Here is a 15,849-nt window from a genome sequence, read left to right on the forward strand (position 1 = left end):
AATCTGTATATAAGAGCAATCATAACAGCAGCTAGACCTACTTAACTGTAAACTGTAAACATTCAAATACTTTATATAGGCTACTGCTGGCAGTTCCTTACTTATTCTGTAAATCAGTAGAATTGTTGTACGAGAGAGAATGCCGTGGAAACGCTCCTCAAGGTCAGAGATAGTGCACATTGTGGTCACTGGCTACCAGAAGAAGAAATCTCCAAACAAATACTATGTGAGCAACTACAGCTGAGTTGTAATAATTATTAAACAGCTATAATTATAAGGCATAATGTACACTGAATCACCGGCCATAATTATCTAGACTTGTCAGTTACTCCGAACTAGCTGTTCAGTAGTTTATACTGCATGCATGCATGGATTTGATAATCAATCGACCATTAGTATTAGACGACCTGTTTCCTTTTGCAGGTGTTTGTGATTGACATAACATGGAATAACTCCGAAAGATTCGAGGTTTATCGTCGCTACAGTGATTTTTTCTCTTTCCAGGTCAGTGACTACACACTGCATACATAATTGTACGTAATCACAGCACCATGACTGCATTTAGACAATAATACTGGCAGTTTTTCACCATAAATTATTTAAAGACTTTTTGATACCCTACACTGTTACTGTTTGCTAACGTGTGCATCTTATGTGTTCACCTCATCCCACCTCTGCAGACGACACTCAAGGCTCTTTTCCCGGGTGCTGCTGGCAAGAAAACGGATACTAGGGTGATCCCCCAGTTACCAAGTGAGTCGGTATTGGTGATAGTGGCGATTAGACTAATTAAGGTTCCAACTACCAATGTTTGGGGATATACCAACATTGTTTCTTTCCCCTAGGTGATAGTTTGCTTAAAATTACTAGCTATGTACTCAGTCTATTTTGTAAAGCCAATGGATCAAGCAGTCCATACTTAAAGAGCAGCTGCTTATTCTACGTTGGTGGGAAACACCCGAATCATTATTACTGTATTTGCTGATGCCTCTTAATGGCATAATTAATTACATGGTGTACGTTGCCTTTTCTGAACTGCAACTTAAAGATGCATACTTACGTATTGAAACAATACACATGCAGTACTAAAATTACATGCTGTTTATACTTACATGCTGCTTATACTTGCAGAGCGAATATTTGTCGGAAGGAGCCACGTTGCCAAGGTAGCAGAAGCAAGACTGGAACAAATCAATAGATACTGTCAGGTATGGTATTCCCAATTGCTGCATTTGTCGTACTTCATGACATCACAGTATACCTGGTATAAGAACAGTGATAATTTATTACAAGTGAACTGTACGTAAAAATGGAGCGAATCGATTCATGAATGTGGCTTCACAAGATCGATTTGCTTGGCTTCTTTCAGAGATCATGCCAGCATTGTTGACACACCATAGAAGGCTATGGGATGGTGGTGGTGTGTGGACATCTGGTTCATCACCCTCTGATGTCTATTGATTTGTGTTAGACCCAAGAATACATGTGTTGATGATAATATCCAACTACTGAATAGGTTAAAATACGGTACTAATAATTATATTTATTTTCCCTTAGACTCTGATCAGTCTAGAGCCGTTGATCTCTGAGAGTGTCCATGTGATTGGTTTCTTTAGCCCACGAAGCACAGACAAACCACTTCCAAAGTAAGCATTGATTGATCCACTACAGTATTGCACATACTTTTAATGACAGCTAAGTGCCATTTAATGCCGGCAACAGAATAAATAAGTGAAACCTTTTGTGTACACATAATTTTATGAAGTCATTTCTAGCTGATATACACACAAAAAAACCCACAGTGTTACTGTACACAGTTGGATGAGTAATTGTTCTCTTGGGCCCTCCCCTATCATGCACTCTTGACCTTACTGGAACCTGTCACATGCATACTATACTCCCACCCTTTGCAGGCTTCATCTACACAGACCAGCCTCCATACATCCTCAGAAGATTCCGGCAGGTAACCTAAATAGGCCAGAACTACAATGACATCGATAATATCTGTAGTCAGTCATCTAGAGCATTCTTTGCGTACACTTCACTATAATTATTGCTGTTATATGTACTGTACAGTATACCCGAGTTTTCCATTATCATCACCACGGTCCATGCAGGTAGTCTATTTGAGGATTACTGTGCTCTGGCAGAATACCAGGCCGAGGACGAGTCTCAAATCTCTTTTAGTCCTGGGGAGAAGGTGCTAGTGTTGTCTAAAGATGATTCAGGTAAGTAACAGTTGTGTCTGGGGCATGGCCCTGTTTGGAGGCTAATTATTAGGTGTGTACAAAGAATTGGAACGTACTCTAAATTTGGGTTTGTATTAAGATTAATTTGCTACAAAATCATGGTATTTACACTACATTATTAGGTATGTAACTGGCATTTTTCCAAGGAAACGACTGTAGTGTGTGTGCTTCCCCCACACGTTGTGGTCAAATTTTAATCCTCCACACGTACATTGCATGCCCACAGCTGCCCCACCAAACCACTTGTTTACTGTGCTATAGCTGCTGTGGCCAAATACAGCTGTTTAATTCTGGCAATCAGTTTGCCCAGTGTTGGCTAATGTCACTTTTTGTTTTAAGTATCATGAAGTTCTTATTTGACTGTGCTCCAAATATAAGGAAGTAGTACCCCCACAAATTATTTTAGCTTTATGTTTTCCTCGATCAATAGCACTTCCTTCATTTCCCTCTCGAAGTATAATACCCTAATACCCTGCAAGTGATGTTCATGTCTTAATTGACTATAATTATATATAGTATGTGTACCGGTTCAGTGTGTAATGTATACATAATGTATACATGTATGCATGTGCATGTCTCAATAATTATAGTCTACCGATTCAGTGTTTAATGTGCATGTCTCAATATAGTCTGCCGGGTCAGTTTGTAATGAATGTAACACTACAGGTTGGTGGATGTGCAGTGTGGACGGAGGTAAGGTGGGCTGGGCCCCTCCCTCCTACCTCAAGAAATGTGAGAAGAACAGTGACGGAGATAGTGACACAGACGATGAATACATTGGATTTCCCGATTCCTGTAAGCCACCACCTGCATGCATGGTACACACATTCATGCACTATTAGTATGTCTTCTCTGTTGTAAAACCATACTTGAGTGTGTATTACACATACACATGCTTTTAATCATTCTCTTATTTCCATTCCCACTCACCTCGTCACAACATCACAGACGCTAAGGAGAAAGACTCTGATGACAGTGGTGTGGGGGACCACGAATCTACGCCCGATAGCTCGTTGATGCAAGGCTTTAAAGCCCCCGAGATAGATGCGGAGGCGTACAAGGCGATAGACTCGTACGAGGCTGAGGGTCCAGGTCAGGTGACCTTTGAGGCCGGCAGCACTGTGCATGTCCTGGATAAGATGGAGGATGGTGAGTGCATGCATAGTTATGGCTAGTTAATCCATCCGTAAAGGAGTGGCCAACTCTCATAGCATGTGTGTGATTATGTTATAGTTATGTTATAGTTATACTAGTTATACTAGTTATACTATGGTTCTAGGGATTTATGGCAAATAACTAACCACTAACCACTCTCTTCTCACAGTGCATGCATAGTTATGGCTAGTTATGCATAGTTATGGCTAGTTAATCCATCCATAAAGGAATGGCCAACTCTCGTAGCATGTGTGATTGTGTTATTATAATACCACTCTCTTCTCACGCAGGATGGTGGTTTGTGAGCAATGGTGTTGATGAGGGCTGGGCTCCGTGTAGTTACCTGGAAAACGGAGGAGATGAAGAGGAGGTGGCCATCTCCAGCCTAGGTGAGGACTAGCAGTCTGTATGTATGGCAGGTGACTGTCCGTATTTGGCAGTGAGCTAGTAACATTTAAGTATGAGGGATTATAAGTACTCAACTGAAAGTATGGTTGTTTTGTCATGCGGATATAGTTTGAATGACTGTGCATTTACTGAAATTCTTGTGAAACCAACCATCTAAATATCCTGCACACTATAGTTACAATCAATTAATACCTGATACATGCATGGTCTTAATATTGCTTAATAGCTATAGGCACTTCATGGCTCATTGAGTGGACTTTTATTAGTACTTGGAACATACCAAATTATTACTCCCTTTTTGTGACGATTAACATTGCACAGTTATTATGCTCAATATCATGCATACATTAATTAACGTTTGCCAAACAACAAAGATTTTAAATGTAATATCTGGTTACAAGCTGTTTGATGATGGTATAGCTACGTAGGGCCCAATGCATGCCATGCATCTGATTCATCTCAATTATCGTGACACAGATTTGCAAGTGCTTGTTTACTATCATAGTAGCTGTCCAAATAGGTATTTCCTGTCACTATTGTATGATTGCCAACACAATCCTAAATAAGGTGATGTCTAACCCCACCAACCCCCTTCAAGTAAAATCTGCAATTTCAACCTAGGAAAGCCTATTTTTACTTATATTAGTATGGGTACTCAGAGATCACCTCACCCCACCCCCTCTAGATATTCAAAAGTATGTGACCCTGGAGGAGTATAAAGCTGAGGAGGACGACGAGATGTCATTTGTAAAGGGCATTACAGTTGACGTGATTCAGAAAAGGCTGGATGGATGGTGGCTGATCAAACTACACTCTAGGATAGGTCTGGCACCAGCCACTTTCTTGAAGAAGCTCTCGAGCCCCTGCCCTCAGAGTGAGTCAGGAGAGGAGCCCCTTTTTCGTAAGGTCAATGTGGTGACGGCTTCGTCTCCTCCACAACCTGAGTTTCTGATCACCAACAAGCAACCACCAAGAAAGTGAGTTGAAGTTCCCTACGTACACCATGCCACCAATTAATTAAACCACTCAAAATTGAATTATTGTCCCTAAAATTTCTCTCACTTTATATGGCTTTGACTTCGAGGACAGTCATTTTGATTTTTGTTGTACTGACAGGTTTAAATTCACACCAGTAATTTAAATTGGTTTGTGCAGAGGCTATGAATTAGTATAGCAGTATACCCGTTGCCCTAGCTATCAGCTTGCAAGTAGTTTTGTGTGCATGTAACCAGTGACCATGTTTCCTGTCTTGCCCCAGGCATTACACCCTAACTGTGTTGAAGCATTGCCAACACACCCCCGCATGAGCAATGCACGTTTGAGCATGCGATGCATGTACCAGTGGGGGTGCTGCTTACTATACTGTATACACTGTAGCTGTTGATAGCATGTGATACATGTACCAGTGGGGGTGCTGCTTACTATACTGTATACACTGTAGCTGTTGATAGCATGTGATACATGTACCAGTGGGGGTGCTGCTTACTATACTGTATACACTGTAGCTGTTGATAGCATGCGATGCATGTACCAGTGGGATAGCTGTTGATAGCATGCGATGCATGTACCAGTGGGATAGCTGTTGATAGCATGCAATGCATGTACCAGCGGGGGTACTGCTTACTATACTTTATACACTGTATACGTAGCTGTTGATGCAGCACATGCATAACACAACTGTACCTGTGCATGTATGTATTCACTGTCACATCACTTTTTCTCTCTACAGGCAATCGGTTCGTTATCGAGCTAGTATGAAGAAGAACATATTAAACAAACCTCAAGCTGAGAAGAGAATTCTCTCACCTCTCCACCAAGTACAGACCACTCCCCTCTCTCCGATCTCATCCGAAGTGACAAGTGATCCCGGTAAAAGCCTGGCTAAAGGGCGTTTAAATGCACCAATACCTGCACCAAGAACTGCCCGCAACTTAAGCCCAATCTCTTCCGATTCTGAGCCAGAATCACAAGGGCAGAGCAAATCACAGCCTCCAAAATCGCCAAGAATGGTCAAACGTGGTTTGGAAAGTAGGATCAAAAAGTTCGAGAAACGTAGAGAGTCAGAATCTTCAATGAGCGAGGACAGTATTCCTGCCTCCCACAAATCAGAGCGTCTTTCTAAGCAAATATCCTCTCCAGATGTGCACACAGATTCACATGTAAAAGTACACGGAAAATCTTACTCAGTGGATGAAGTATCAGAAGACAGAAGGAGGGGGGAAGTTCCAACACCACCCCCTCGCCCTCACAGAGCTGAAATGAACCGGCTGCATGTTCCAGTTATCCCCAAGATTACCGAGGATCTGTTAGCAGACGATTCTCCTTCCTCAGGCCCAAATAGACCAGCTAGACCGAGAGTGAGTGAGATACGAAGAGCCAAGGATAAATCACGATCTACGAGTCCTTACAGGTTGGACGGAGAAGGAGACACTGATGCTTCCTCCGTGTTCTCTATGAGCTCAAAAAGTTCATCAGAAGTTTCCTCCAAAGCACATCACAGAAAAGTTCACAAGAAACTAAGCACTGTTGACACACCTTCTGCCTCTTTGTTGCCTCCACCTGTACCTCGACGAAAGAGCACTAGTGATGCAGACATTGACGAAGCTTGTGCTCCACCCCTTTCAGCTCCACCCCAACGACTGCCCACAGACACTTCACAAGCTGCCAATCCACTCAGCCAGCAAATGGCAGACACACTGATCAAGTACATTTTAGCGTCAGAGGACCCAGGACTCAAAGACGCTTTACGTCAAATCATCACGAGCAACCCTCAAGCAATGAAGGTCATACAGGGTGATACGGGAGTGCAAGGTGGAAGGCCACCTACTCCCCCACAGAGACCTTATTGATAAATATCATACACACTACCGGTATCTTTTCATGCAATCACATTCATATACGTCACAGAGAACAATTTCCCACTAATAAAGTGCTAAGTATTTATTTATAATTATTTTGTTTACTCACTTCACTCAAATTTTTAATTAAAAGATATCATTCTATTTTGTGTATAACCCTCTGTATTGTGCGTCCATAATTATACGTTGTTCAAGGATAGCAGTTGATCTGCTGATTAATTATTGTAATGCCGATTGCATTGTCATTATTGCAATTCAAAAACTAGCTATATACAACTGAAAGCTGAAGGTTGGCATCAATTAGTCTATATACTATTCTTATGCTCAATCCATTATACAAAATTAATTTTCTTTGCGGATACAAACTTTCACGTGAATTCATACACATAATTATTATTACTATATACTTTCAAAAAGGACTACACACACACATGTACATGCACACAAGCCAAAAAATAAAGCAATTCTCAAAAAATCAATCAAAAACTGAAGGATATTGGCACTACATTCTACACTTTGCTAAAAGTCATTTAGGGAATGATTTTAGTTCCAGTTTACCTACTGCAGTTGTATGTACCTCGTCTGGACCGTCTGCTAGCCTCAGGATACGAGCCCAAGAGTAGAACTGAGCCAGAGGGGTGTCCGCAGACAGACCCTTGGCACCAAATGCCTGTGGGGAAGTTATTGGAAAGTATAATCAGTCCGGTATACAAAACAGTAATACTGTACGTAGATAGGTTATGTTTACTATGCACTTACAGCATAGCTATTGAACAGCTCTACTTTCATGGTATAATTATTTATAAGCCACGACGGGTGTGTGAGTGTAAGGTCTTATTGGGTTATCGCAATTTCCATATACAGCCGCTATTACTGCTCACCTGCATTGCTCTGTCCACTACCCGCTGAGCCATGTGGGGCGCCACCACCTTGATCATGGCTATCTCCTGTCGGGCAGCCTGTATCACAGCAAAGATAAAAGTAGTGAATAGATACACAACAATATCTAATTAATATCTTGAAGCCCTGTGACCACTGCAAGGCACCACCAAATGTAATCTGTATACATACATGTTTCTGTGACTACATCAAAGGCCCACCTTGTTGCCCACTGTATCCATCATGTGAGCAGCCTTGAGAGTGAGCAGTCTGGCCTGTTCCAACTCCATTCTAGAGTGAGCAATGTCTGCCAGGATGGTGTCTCTCTCAGCCAGGGTCTTCCCAAATGCAACCCTCTCCTTCACCTGAAATTTAAAAACATGCATTGCATATACTTGAATAGATAATGAATGCAGATCTTGATTGCAAGAGCTTTCGCAGAACATTTTAACAAAACTGGGGCTTTTGGTGACTTGCCATATAAGAGTTTAGTACATGTACAGTCATGCATGTACATCATTTTTCATAACAGTGAGAGATCGGCTGCTTATTGGATGTGACCATAACTCACCCGTTCTTTCATCAGCTCCAGAGATCTCTCTGCCAGACCAATTAACCTCATGCAATGATGGATACGTCCAGGTCCCAGACGCCCCTGGGCTATCTCAAAGCCACGCCCCTCTCCCAGAATGAGATTGTCGGCAGGAACTTGTACGTTTATAAACTCTATCTCAGCGTGGCCACCAGGAGCATCATCATACCCAAACACTGTCAGAGGTCGGAGTACAGACACGCCTGCTGTTTCCATGGGAACCAATACCATCGACTGTAGTTGGACATTGAAAGGACACATGATAGGGAATTTATTATACGATTACAAAGGAACTAGTGGTATTGAACATGAGTCGCTGTATTACTGTACACACATGATTGTGTATAATTATGAACATTTGTCAATTATAGCACCTGCTGTTTGTGCCTTGGGGCAGTTGGGTCTGTCTTCCCCATGAAGATACACACCTTACATCTGGGATCCATGGCTCCTATGAAGTTAGTGTATATATAACCAAGTGTCAAATTCAAACATTGTAGGTTGATAACGTCAAAGGCTGTATAAATGCCCTTGATAACGCGTTCAGTACGTGTCATCAATATCCCTCTAAATTTACATGACAGTGCAAGAGACAATTCATGGAATGTATTGTGATGTCAAGTTGCCTATATCTTATGCTGAAACGTCATGCATTAAATTGGATAGTATTGCATGATCGACCGTGGGTGTACCTGATATCCACCACTTTCTGCCGTTTACGGTGTACCCTCCACCATTAGCACGAGAGATGGAGCTTTGAATGTTGGTGGCATCAGAGGAGGCCACCCCCGGCTCTGTCATACCAAAGCACGACCGAATATCACCCGAGAGAAGCGGTTTCAACCATTCTTGCTGTGTAGGGAATGGAAGGCATAAATTGTGGACCTAATAATTATTGTTAAGTTTCGCAGTTAAAGCATACGTATAATTAGCATAAACCAGACCTTCAACACTAGAGGTAAAAATCACTGCAAATTTGACGAACCTTTTGCTGCTCTGATCCATACTGTACCAACACTTCCATATTACCAGTGTCCGGAGGACTACAATTGAATGGCTGAGAGCGTGGGGGCGTGGGGGCAGCATTAACGCATGCATGTACGCACATGATATTGTACACATCACAGTTACTGTAATGGCCCAAGAGTGCACGGACAAATTATGTACAAGCATTTGTAGATAAAAATTTAGTACACCTTCCCAGATTACATGTACCCTGATTAAATCATGCATGTGAGATTACTCATAATTATTACGGTGTCATCATAATTATATCACATTACCAAGGACGTCCTTGACATTACTGAAATGTGCGTGCGCATTTCCTTTATCTACATTCTGTACCTCTGACCCGAATAAACTGTGTCCCATGAGCTCAGCCAGGTGTGAGTACTCTAGGTTGGTCAGACCAGCACCGTAACTAGTGGAAGGGTCAGAGTCCGACGGCAAGAAGAGGTTCCATAGACCACATTTCTTTGTCTTGGCCTAGAACAAAATAATAGACTACATGTGTGTGTTCTCAAAGGTTGCATGAGCACAATTAATTAACTGATTGCTTTTGCTTTGCTGTAACTTAATTTTGTGTATATGCATGCTCTTGCTAAATGAAGTACATGTACATGTACATCTATGGTACTGCCTATAGGCAACTTTAGAGGAGGGGGGCACCAGTTTTGTGTGTGCACATCTTATATAAAGCGCTCTGTTATGTACTCAACAAACACTGAGGCTATACATGTACATATACATATATCAGCATTCACAAGCTTTCGTGCCTTCTGTTTATTTGTACAAGGTACTTGTATCAGCTCGTATACACATGCAGCCTCTTATTTTGTGACACGTACATACATGTATCTTGCACCTTAAGTGCCTCCATTTTTGAGTGAGGTGTCCATCTCTCTGTCGACTGTTGATGCTCAAAGAGCTCCTCTTCTATTGGCAGCACTTCTTCTCTGATAAACTCTCTCACCTCTTTGTACAGCTGCTGCAGCCGAGGGGGGAAAGTGCTTGGGGGCCCTGTAATTAATTCAATCGAGGGGGCAGATGTGGAGTGATTCCTGTGGGGGGTAGCATTCTGAGGTGCAAGTGTAGAGAAAGTTCTTGCTCCAGGGGGCTTAGGGATTCGTGTGGGTGTGTTGTCTTGCTTCTGTGCAAAGGCCCATCCCTTGTCAGCAAATTTCTCAGCCATTTTGCCAACTTCCTTTGCATTGGAGGCACTCGCTTGATCTGTGCGTGTAAGAGTGTGGTTCTATAATGAGTGAAACGGGAGCTAGGGAGGGGGGGGGGGGGGGTTCCATGGAACCTGATATATGATATCAATTTGTCAAGATAAAAAGGGTGTAATAAAAGTCATACAGTCCCTTCTGTGTTATATATTTTATTTACAAGGTCACGTAGCCTTGATGCATGATTGGTAAGGGTTGTAGTGATGTAAAAACACAATGTCCTATTTATATGAGTATCCTTGTGTTGTATAACTATAATTATGTACATATGAAATAAGGTAACTGGCCTCGGACTTGTCCTGTATACTTCCTACAACACTCGGTCTCATTATATATGTACCGTTCTGGTGGATATAATAACATGTACATGTACAATAATTATGTATAATTATATATATACCGATACTATGTACAGTGGAACCTCGATTATCCGGACACCTTGGTTCCAGAGGGAGGCCGAATAACTGAATATGCCGGATAACCGGATAATCGAACAGATAAACCACGCCTTAATCTACCCACTTAATTAATAAACAGCAGTGCCATGTACATGGTTGTTTGCGCATGATATGTGCAGAACAGAAGCAGGCCTATCTCCATGTTAACAGCTGCAATGCGCATGCGCATTAAGGGATACGCCCATTTTCAAATAGAAAATTACCAAGCCGGATAATCTAAGTTCCGGATAACGGAGGGCCGGATAATCGAGGTTCTTTTTGTAATCAAACTACAAGTATAAATATATAGGCTGATATACATGAAGAATGTTCTCCAGGCTATATAATTATGTATCGACTTACTCTGTAGGGATCTCTTGTACACGCCCTGCAAAATGGCCGCCACTCTGAAGAAGGTGAAGGCGAGATAAAAATTCCAGTTATCCTTAAGGTCAGCCACCTGTCTGCAGTCAGAGTACGTTTTGATCATCACCTCCTCACTTGGGATGCCTAGAGCAGCTATGTCCACACCGTTCAGTCCTGGAGAAGGAATGAAGGCTGAACACAATAGTTCACTGTTTATTCTTAGGGCAGAAACAAACTGTTTCAATTATTAAGTGGCACGGTTAAACTATGCTACATGTATGAAGACATAATTATTAGAGGGTAACCTGCTTGTACAAGGTGACCATACAAACTTAACACGTAATCTCTAGCTTATGGTTGAAAGGGATGTAATCCTACGCTTAGACCAAATCAAAAATCTGAGAATAGCATAAAACCATGCACAGAGGATCTAATGTCTGCTATATAATTATACTCTATACTCCACTTGATTCCGTTATAACTTAATTACACATAGTTACATGACCAGACCATGAACTGTACCCTTGAGGTGTGGTTGGTCATGATCGAGGTGGTAGGTCATGCAAATGTAGGCGAGGTCTGATATTGGGTCACCGAGGGTGGACAGTTCCCAGTCCAGCACCGCTAGCACTGTAGGACGATCCCTCGCAAAGATCAAGTTGTCCAATCTGCATGCATGCATGGGTAGGGATAAATATTCAGGATGACATATCACACTAGATGCAACCTCTCTCAAACGACTCTACACACCTGAAGTCGCCATGTACGACAGTGGTGGTGTGGTTGCTAGGAGCTCTGCTGGGCAACCAGTCCACTAGTCTATCCATGGAAGGGATGGAGTGGGTTTTGCTCGCCTCGTACTGTCGTGACCAGCGCTCTGTCTGTCTCTGGATGTAGTTACCTGCACATTATGATTTATGAGCATAATATTAATACACTATAAAATATTGCCATAAACTAGGCATGTCCAGAAGAGGTACTTACACTATTAATGGCTGTGTAGAATGAGAAGAACATTAATGAACAGGTTATAAGTTGCATGTGATCACATTCTCAAACCCCACCAAATTTGTACTTGTATGTACCTACATGAACATGTAGTAGTGTAAGCTAGCTAGCATACCAGTTTTTCCGAAATCGGATAAATTGGCTTTCTGGATGTCCACAGAGTGAATGGCTGCCAGTACCTTGGCTGCTGACCGATAGATCACTTCTCTCTCACATGGGTGGAGTCCTGGGAGGGTGGGGTCTTTGAACACTCGTCCGTCCGTATAGCCCATTATGTAGAATGGGGTACCAACCACGCTAGAGTGAATAAGTTGTACACATAAGCATCAGCGTGAGCATTAACCAGTTTTACCAAGGATGGGCTGAAAAGTCGATCGAAAATGTTCTGTTAGCCTGCGCTTTCTGAAGTCTAGAATTGGCAGCTGCAGCTGAAAGCTTGCTCAGACTATTGTGAACACACACTCTAAGCAGCTATAATACTAAAAAAAACTAAAGAGGGTCACTTCCAATGCATAAAAAAGCCCCCATACCGTACTGTTGACAAAAGGTAGTGCGGCTCTCGACAGAGTTACGCATTTACAGTACGTACAATTCTACATTTGCATGCAGGGAATGGTGCAAAAGAGTGCATGGGAAAGTATCGATCGTGATTGTTGCCAAAAAAAGGATGCCGAAAGTTCAGAGTCTATATAATGCCGCAAATTCATGAAACAGTGCAGCTTTGCAGTTTTTTTTATGACTTTTGCAACCAATATAGCTAGCGTTCTAGTGCAGAGCTAACTACTGAGTAGAATAGCTAAAGCTATATTAACAGATTTTACTGCACACGAGTCTGATTCGAAGTAAGCAAACCTAGCCATACCTCGAGAACGAAGCAATATTTTGCAAATCCACAAATTGCAATTCATGACTAGAAGCCTCACATTGAGCAGCTGTAGCAGTTGCTAAGTTTTCCCCGTTTTTTTCCTATTCTCCCCCAATTTTTCTCGCTTTCTTCCCCACTATTTCCCCCTATTAATATACATGTATTATGAAGGTTGTCCCAACTTATCCTGTATTCACTCTCTAGTCTTACCTGTCTGTCTCACAGAGTGAGTGCAGCGGGGGCACAGGAACACCAGCCTCCTGCATTGCCGTCATCACTTGGTACTCTCTCTCCACCGCATGGGCAGATGGGAGGAGCTTCCCAGGCTGCATACAAAGGAGGGGAGGGTGAGACAGTGAGTGGCTACATGTATATATTAACCCGAGGCGCGCCACGGCGTCATGGTTATAGTAGTCGATCGGTCAGTCTGTTTGTCTGTCTGTGTATACATTCAGAGTCTACTTACCCACTGTGTTTGTATCATGGATAGATGTACACGCGGCTTTGATTCAAAGCTGTAGATTCACTAAGCCTCAAATTAACGCCGAGGGTTTACACTTCATTTTAATTCGGCGCGGCCATTATTCGAAAACAAGCCCGCACAATTACTGATACGGGATTAATTGCTACACTCTCCAGTCACTAATGCACATCATATACGATCAGCCTAATATCACTGCCTATAAGCTTTACAGAATACCGTACTTATAACGTACTGGTTTCTTTCTGAGCACAAGCTCCCTCCCTTTATAACTGATATAGTAGGTGGGGTTAGACTGTCCGTGCTTAAACTGCAGTACCCTCATGGGACCCTCCACCTCATTGCCAAACACCTGGTCCAGGTAGGTGGCTAATTGGAGGTCAGGGAGGGCGTGCTTTGAGCTGACCTCACGGGTGCTGGAGATGTGCGCTGCAGGAGATTAGGGTATACATCATGTCAGTGGTGTTCAGGGTGTGAGTTGTAGGGATTAAGGTATCAAGTCAGTGGTGTTCCTAGTTGGGCGTGGCCCGACCACCTTCTGTTAAAAAAGGAGGTCGGTTTGCAAGCTTATCTTGGCTGCATTATGTAACAACACTAGCTGCTGTGAATATTCTATTCCAAGTGGGTTTTAACCAACTTGATGACGTGGCTAAACCACAGCATAGTGCATTTCGGTTTTGCAACTAGGAAGTGTATTACCATGAAAATGCTGTAATCTGATAGGGCGCCACTATAGTGGCGGTTAAAAAAAATCCGAGATAGGCTTGCAACCCGACCTCGCCGCGTCCAACTATGGTGTTCCAGGGTATGGGGATTAATCAATTGGGTGGTGTTCAGGATTAGGACGGAAGTTGTGCTGTTTAGGAATTTATGGTACCGAAGTAATACTCACAGCTAGTGTATGTAAGTCTATGCATGGTGCTTATAGTGTGAGTGGTGTGGGGTACAATGGGGAATGATAATGCACAAGAGGAAACTTTTATGTTAGCATGTCTATAGAGACTAACTCACGAGAATAATAGCCGTCCTGAACAATAGCGTTGAGTTCCTCCATGGCAACACCTATATCACCCACCTGCACATAATTACAGTGTTAGAACTGACTGTATGGTCAACTGGTCATACTGATTGGACACATACAGGAATGCATGGTCATTCTAATTAAACGTCCGGTCAATGACCGATGGCAGCGAGTAATTTCTAATATGTACTTATAAACACATGATCAGAACAAACAGACAAAAGTCAGGCTATGTAAATGTACTAATCCACCTTGATGGTTGCCATGCCCATCTCCCGTGCAGTCTTGAGATTACCCCCCAGGTCATCCAGGAACACCGCGTCCCCGGCCCCCACCCCTAGCCTCTCTAGAGTCAGGTCAAAGATTGCTTTGTCTGGTTTCTTGAGGCCCTCAATACACGACTGTACCACCTGAGAGTAAGGATTTGTAGATTTGAACCGTTTGGTTGGACATGTTCGTGCAATACGGAAAATTGCTGAATTGCATCAAAGGTGTGTGTAGACTGGTAATGTATTCAAAGTTAAAGTAGGAGTCTAAACAACAATTAATAGCTATACATGTACATGTACGTACCACATCTACTCCAGGAACTGACTCTTTAGGAAACACAGTATCACCATTATCCCATCGGAAATTGTTAGTCAAAATTGCAACTTTAATCCCCTTAGACTTAAGCCACTGGATACAGTTCGTAACAGCAGGATGAGGGCTGAGCTTCGTGAAATCTGATAAACACTTGATGAACTCCTGTGTCTGTTCCAGTGTAAGTTCACCGGAATTCACTTCAACATATTCCTTTTGAAACGGTTCTGAAAATTCCTCAATCGATATCTCACCACGCTCCATTTTACCAAATGCTCCCTGATCGCCTTTGACTTTTATCGTCTTCACAAGAGACCCCTTCTGGAGTTTGTGTTTCTCTTCAAACTTGTCGAAAATCGGCTGCGGAGAAGGTACGACTACTCCTCCCAGATCGAATATAACAGCCTTGGGTGTAGGCCATTGTAAGCGAGCAGATGTTGATGATCTCTGGCTACATGTAGCTGAAGTGTAGGAGGTTCCTGAGAGGCTTCTTACAGAGGGCCAGGGAGAACGGATTTGAGAGAGTTTGTGTGGGCACTGGAATAAGGATCCGCTACTTACTGCTCTGAGTGTTGCAGGGAGATGCAGACCTCTAGTTCTCCTGCAGAGATAAAGACATCTTCTCAGGCTCATTCTGTTGCTAGCTAAGCTAGCTAGCTATTCAGCTATAAAAAAGTATCTCCTCAATACCACGCCCCCTACATGCTTTGTGCTAATGTT

The 15,849-nt window shown here is 42.6% G+C and overlaps 2 protein-coding genes across 2 annotated transcripts; one reads left to right on the plus strand and one right to left on the minus strand.

The window, feature by feature from the left end:
• The first annotated feature begins 17 nt into the window (after nucleotides 1-17).
• Nucleotides 18-6,889, plus strand: LOC135339444 (SH3 and PX domain-containing protein 2A-like). Its single transcript, XM_064535541.1, has 12 exons — nucleotides 18-226; nucleotides 424-504; nucleotides 681-753; nucleotides 1,132-1,208; nucleotides 1,558-1,646; nucleotides 1,914-1,963; nucleotides 2,118-2,228; nucleotides 2,916-3,044; nucleotides 3,198-3,398; nucleotides 3,695-3,793; nucleotides 4,498-4,789; nucleotides 5,542-6,889. Exons 1-12 carry the CDS (start codon nucleotides 140-142, stop codon nucleotides 6,659-6,661), a joined length of 2,409 nt encoding a protein of 802 aa, XP_064391611.1. The 5' UTR covers nucleotides 18-139; the 3' UTR covers nucleotides 6,662-6,889.
• Nucleotides 6,890-7,060: 171 nt separating this feature from the next.
• LOC135339441 (acyl-CoA dehydrogenase family member 10-like) lies at nucleotides 7,061-15,830 on the minus strand. Its single transcript, XM_064535538.1, has 18 exons — nucleotides 15,121-15,830; nucleotides 14,799-14,957; nucleotides 14,538-14,601; nucleotides 13,762-13,955; nucleotides 13,256-13,371; nucleotides 12,296-12,477; nucleotides 11,923-12,073; nucleotides 11,695-11,840; nucleotides 11,170-11,346; nucleotides 10,006-10,370; nucleotides 9,486-9,626; nucleotides 9,127-9,198; nucleotides 8,834-8,993; nucleotides 8,516-8,592; nucleotides 8,121-8,375; nucleotides 7,771-7,914; nucleotides 7,552-7,629; nucleotides 7,061-7,340 (listed from the first exon to the last, which is right to left on the minus strand). The coding sequence occupies exons 1-18, from the start codon at nucleotides 15,760-15,762 to the stop codon at nucleotides 7,197-7,199; spliced, it is 3,267 nt and encodes a 1,088-aa protein (XP_064391608.1). The 5' UTR covers nucleotides 15,763-15,830; the 3' UTR covers nucleotides 7,061-7,196.
• Nucleotides 15,831-15,849: the final 19 nt, after the last annotated feature.

This window comes from Halichondria panicea, chromosome 8 (assembly GCF_963675165.1).
Source record: "Halichondria panicea chromosome 8, odHalPani1.1, whole genome shotgun sequence".
Classification (NCBI taxonomy): domain Eukaryota; kingdom Metazoa; phylum Porifera; class Demospongiae; order Suberitida; family Halichondriidae; genus Halichondria; species Halichondria panicea.

Coding starts and splice junctions, on each gene's coding strand:
- LOC135339444 (XM_064535541.1), top strand. CDS start 140: ATGCCGTGGAAACGCTCCTCAAGGTCAGAGATAGTGCACATTGTGGTC. Junction 2,229..2,915: donor GTTGTCTAAAGATGATTCAG/GTAAGTAACAGT, acceptor GTAACACTACAG/GTTGGTGGATGTGCAGTGTG. Junction 3,045..3,197: donor CATTGGATTTCCCGATTCCT/GTAAGCCACCAC, acceptor ACAACATCACAG/ACGCTAAGGAGAAAGACTCT.
- LOC135339441 (XM_064535538.1), bottom strand. CDS start 15,762: ATGAGCCTGAGAAGATGTCTTTATCTCTGCAGGAGAACTAGAGGTCTG. Junction 10,371..11,169: donor GTACAAGAGATCCCTACAGA/GTAAGTCGATAC, acceptor TTACACGCACAG/ATCAAGCGAGTGCCTCCAAT. Junction 9,627..10,005: donor CAAAAATGGAGGCACTTAAG/GTGCAAGATACA, acceptor ATTTTGTTCTAG/GCCAAGACAAAGAAATGTGG.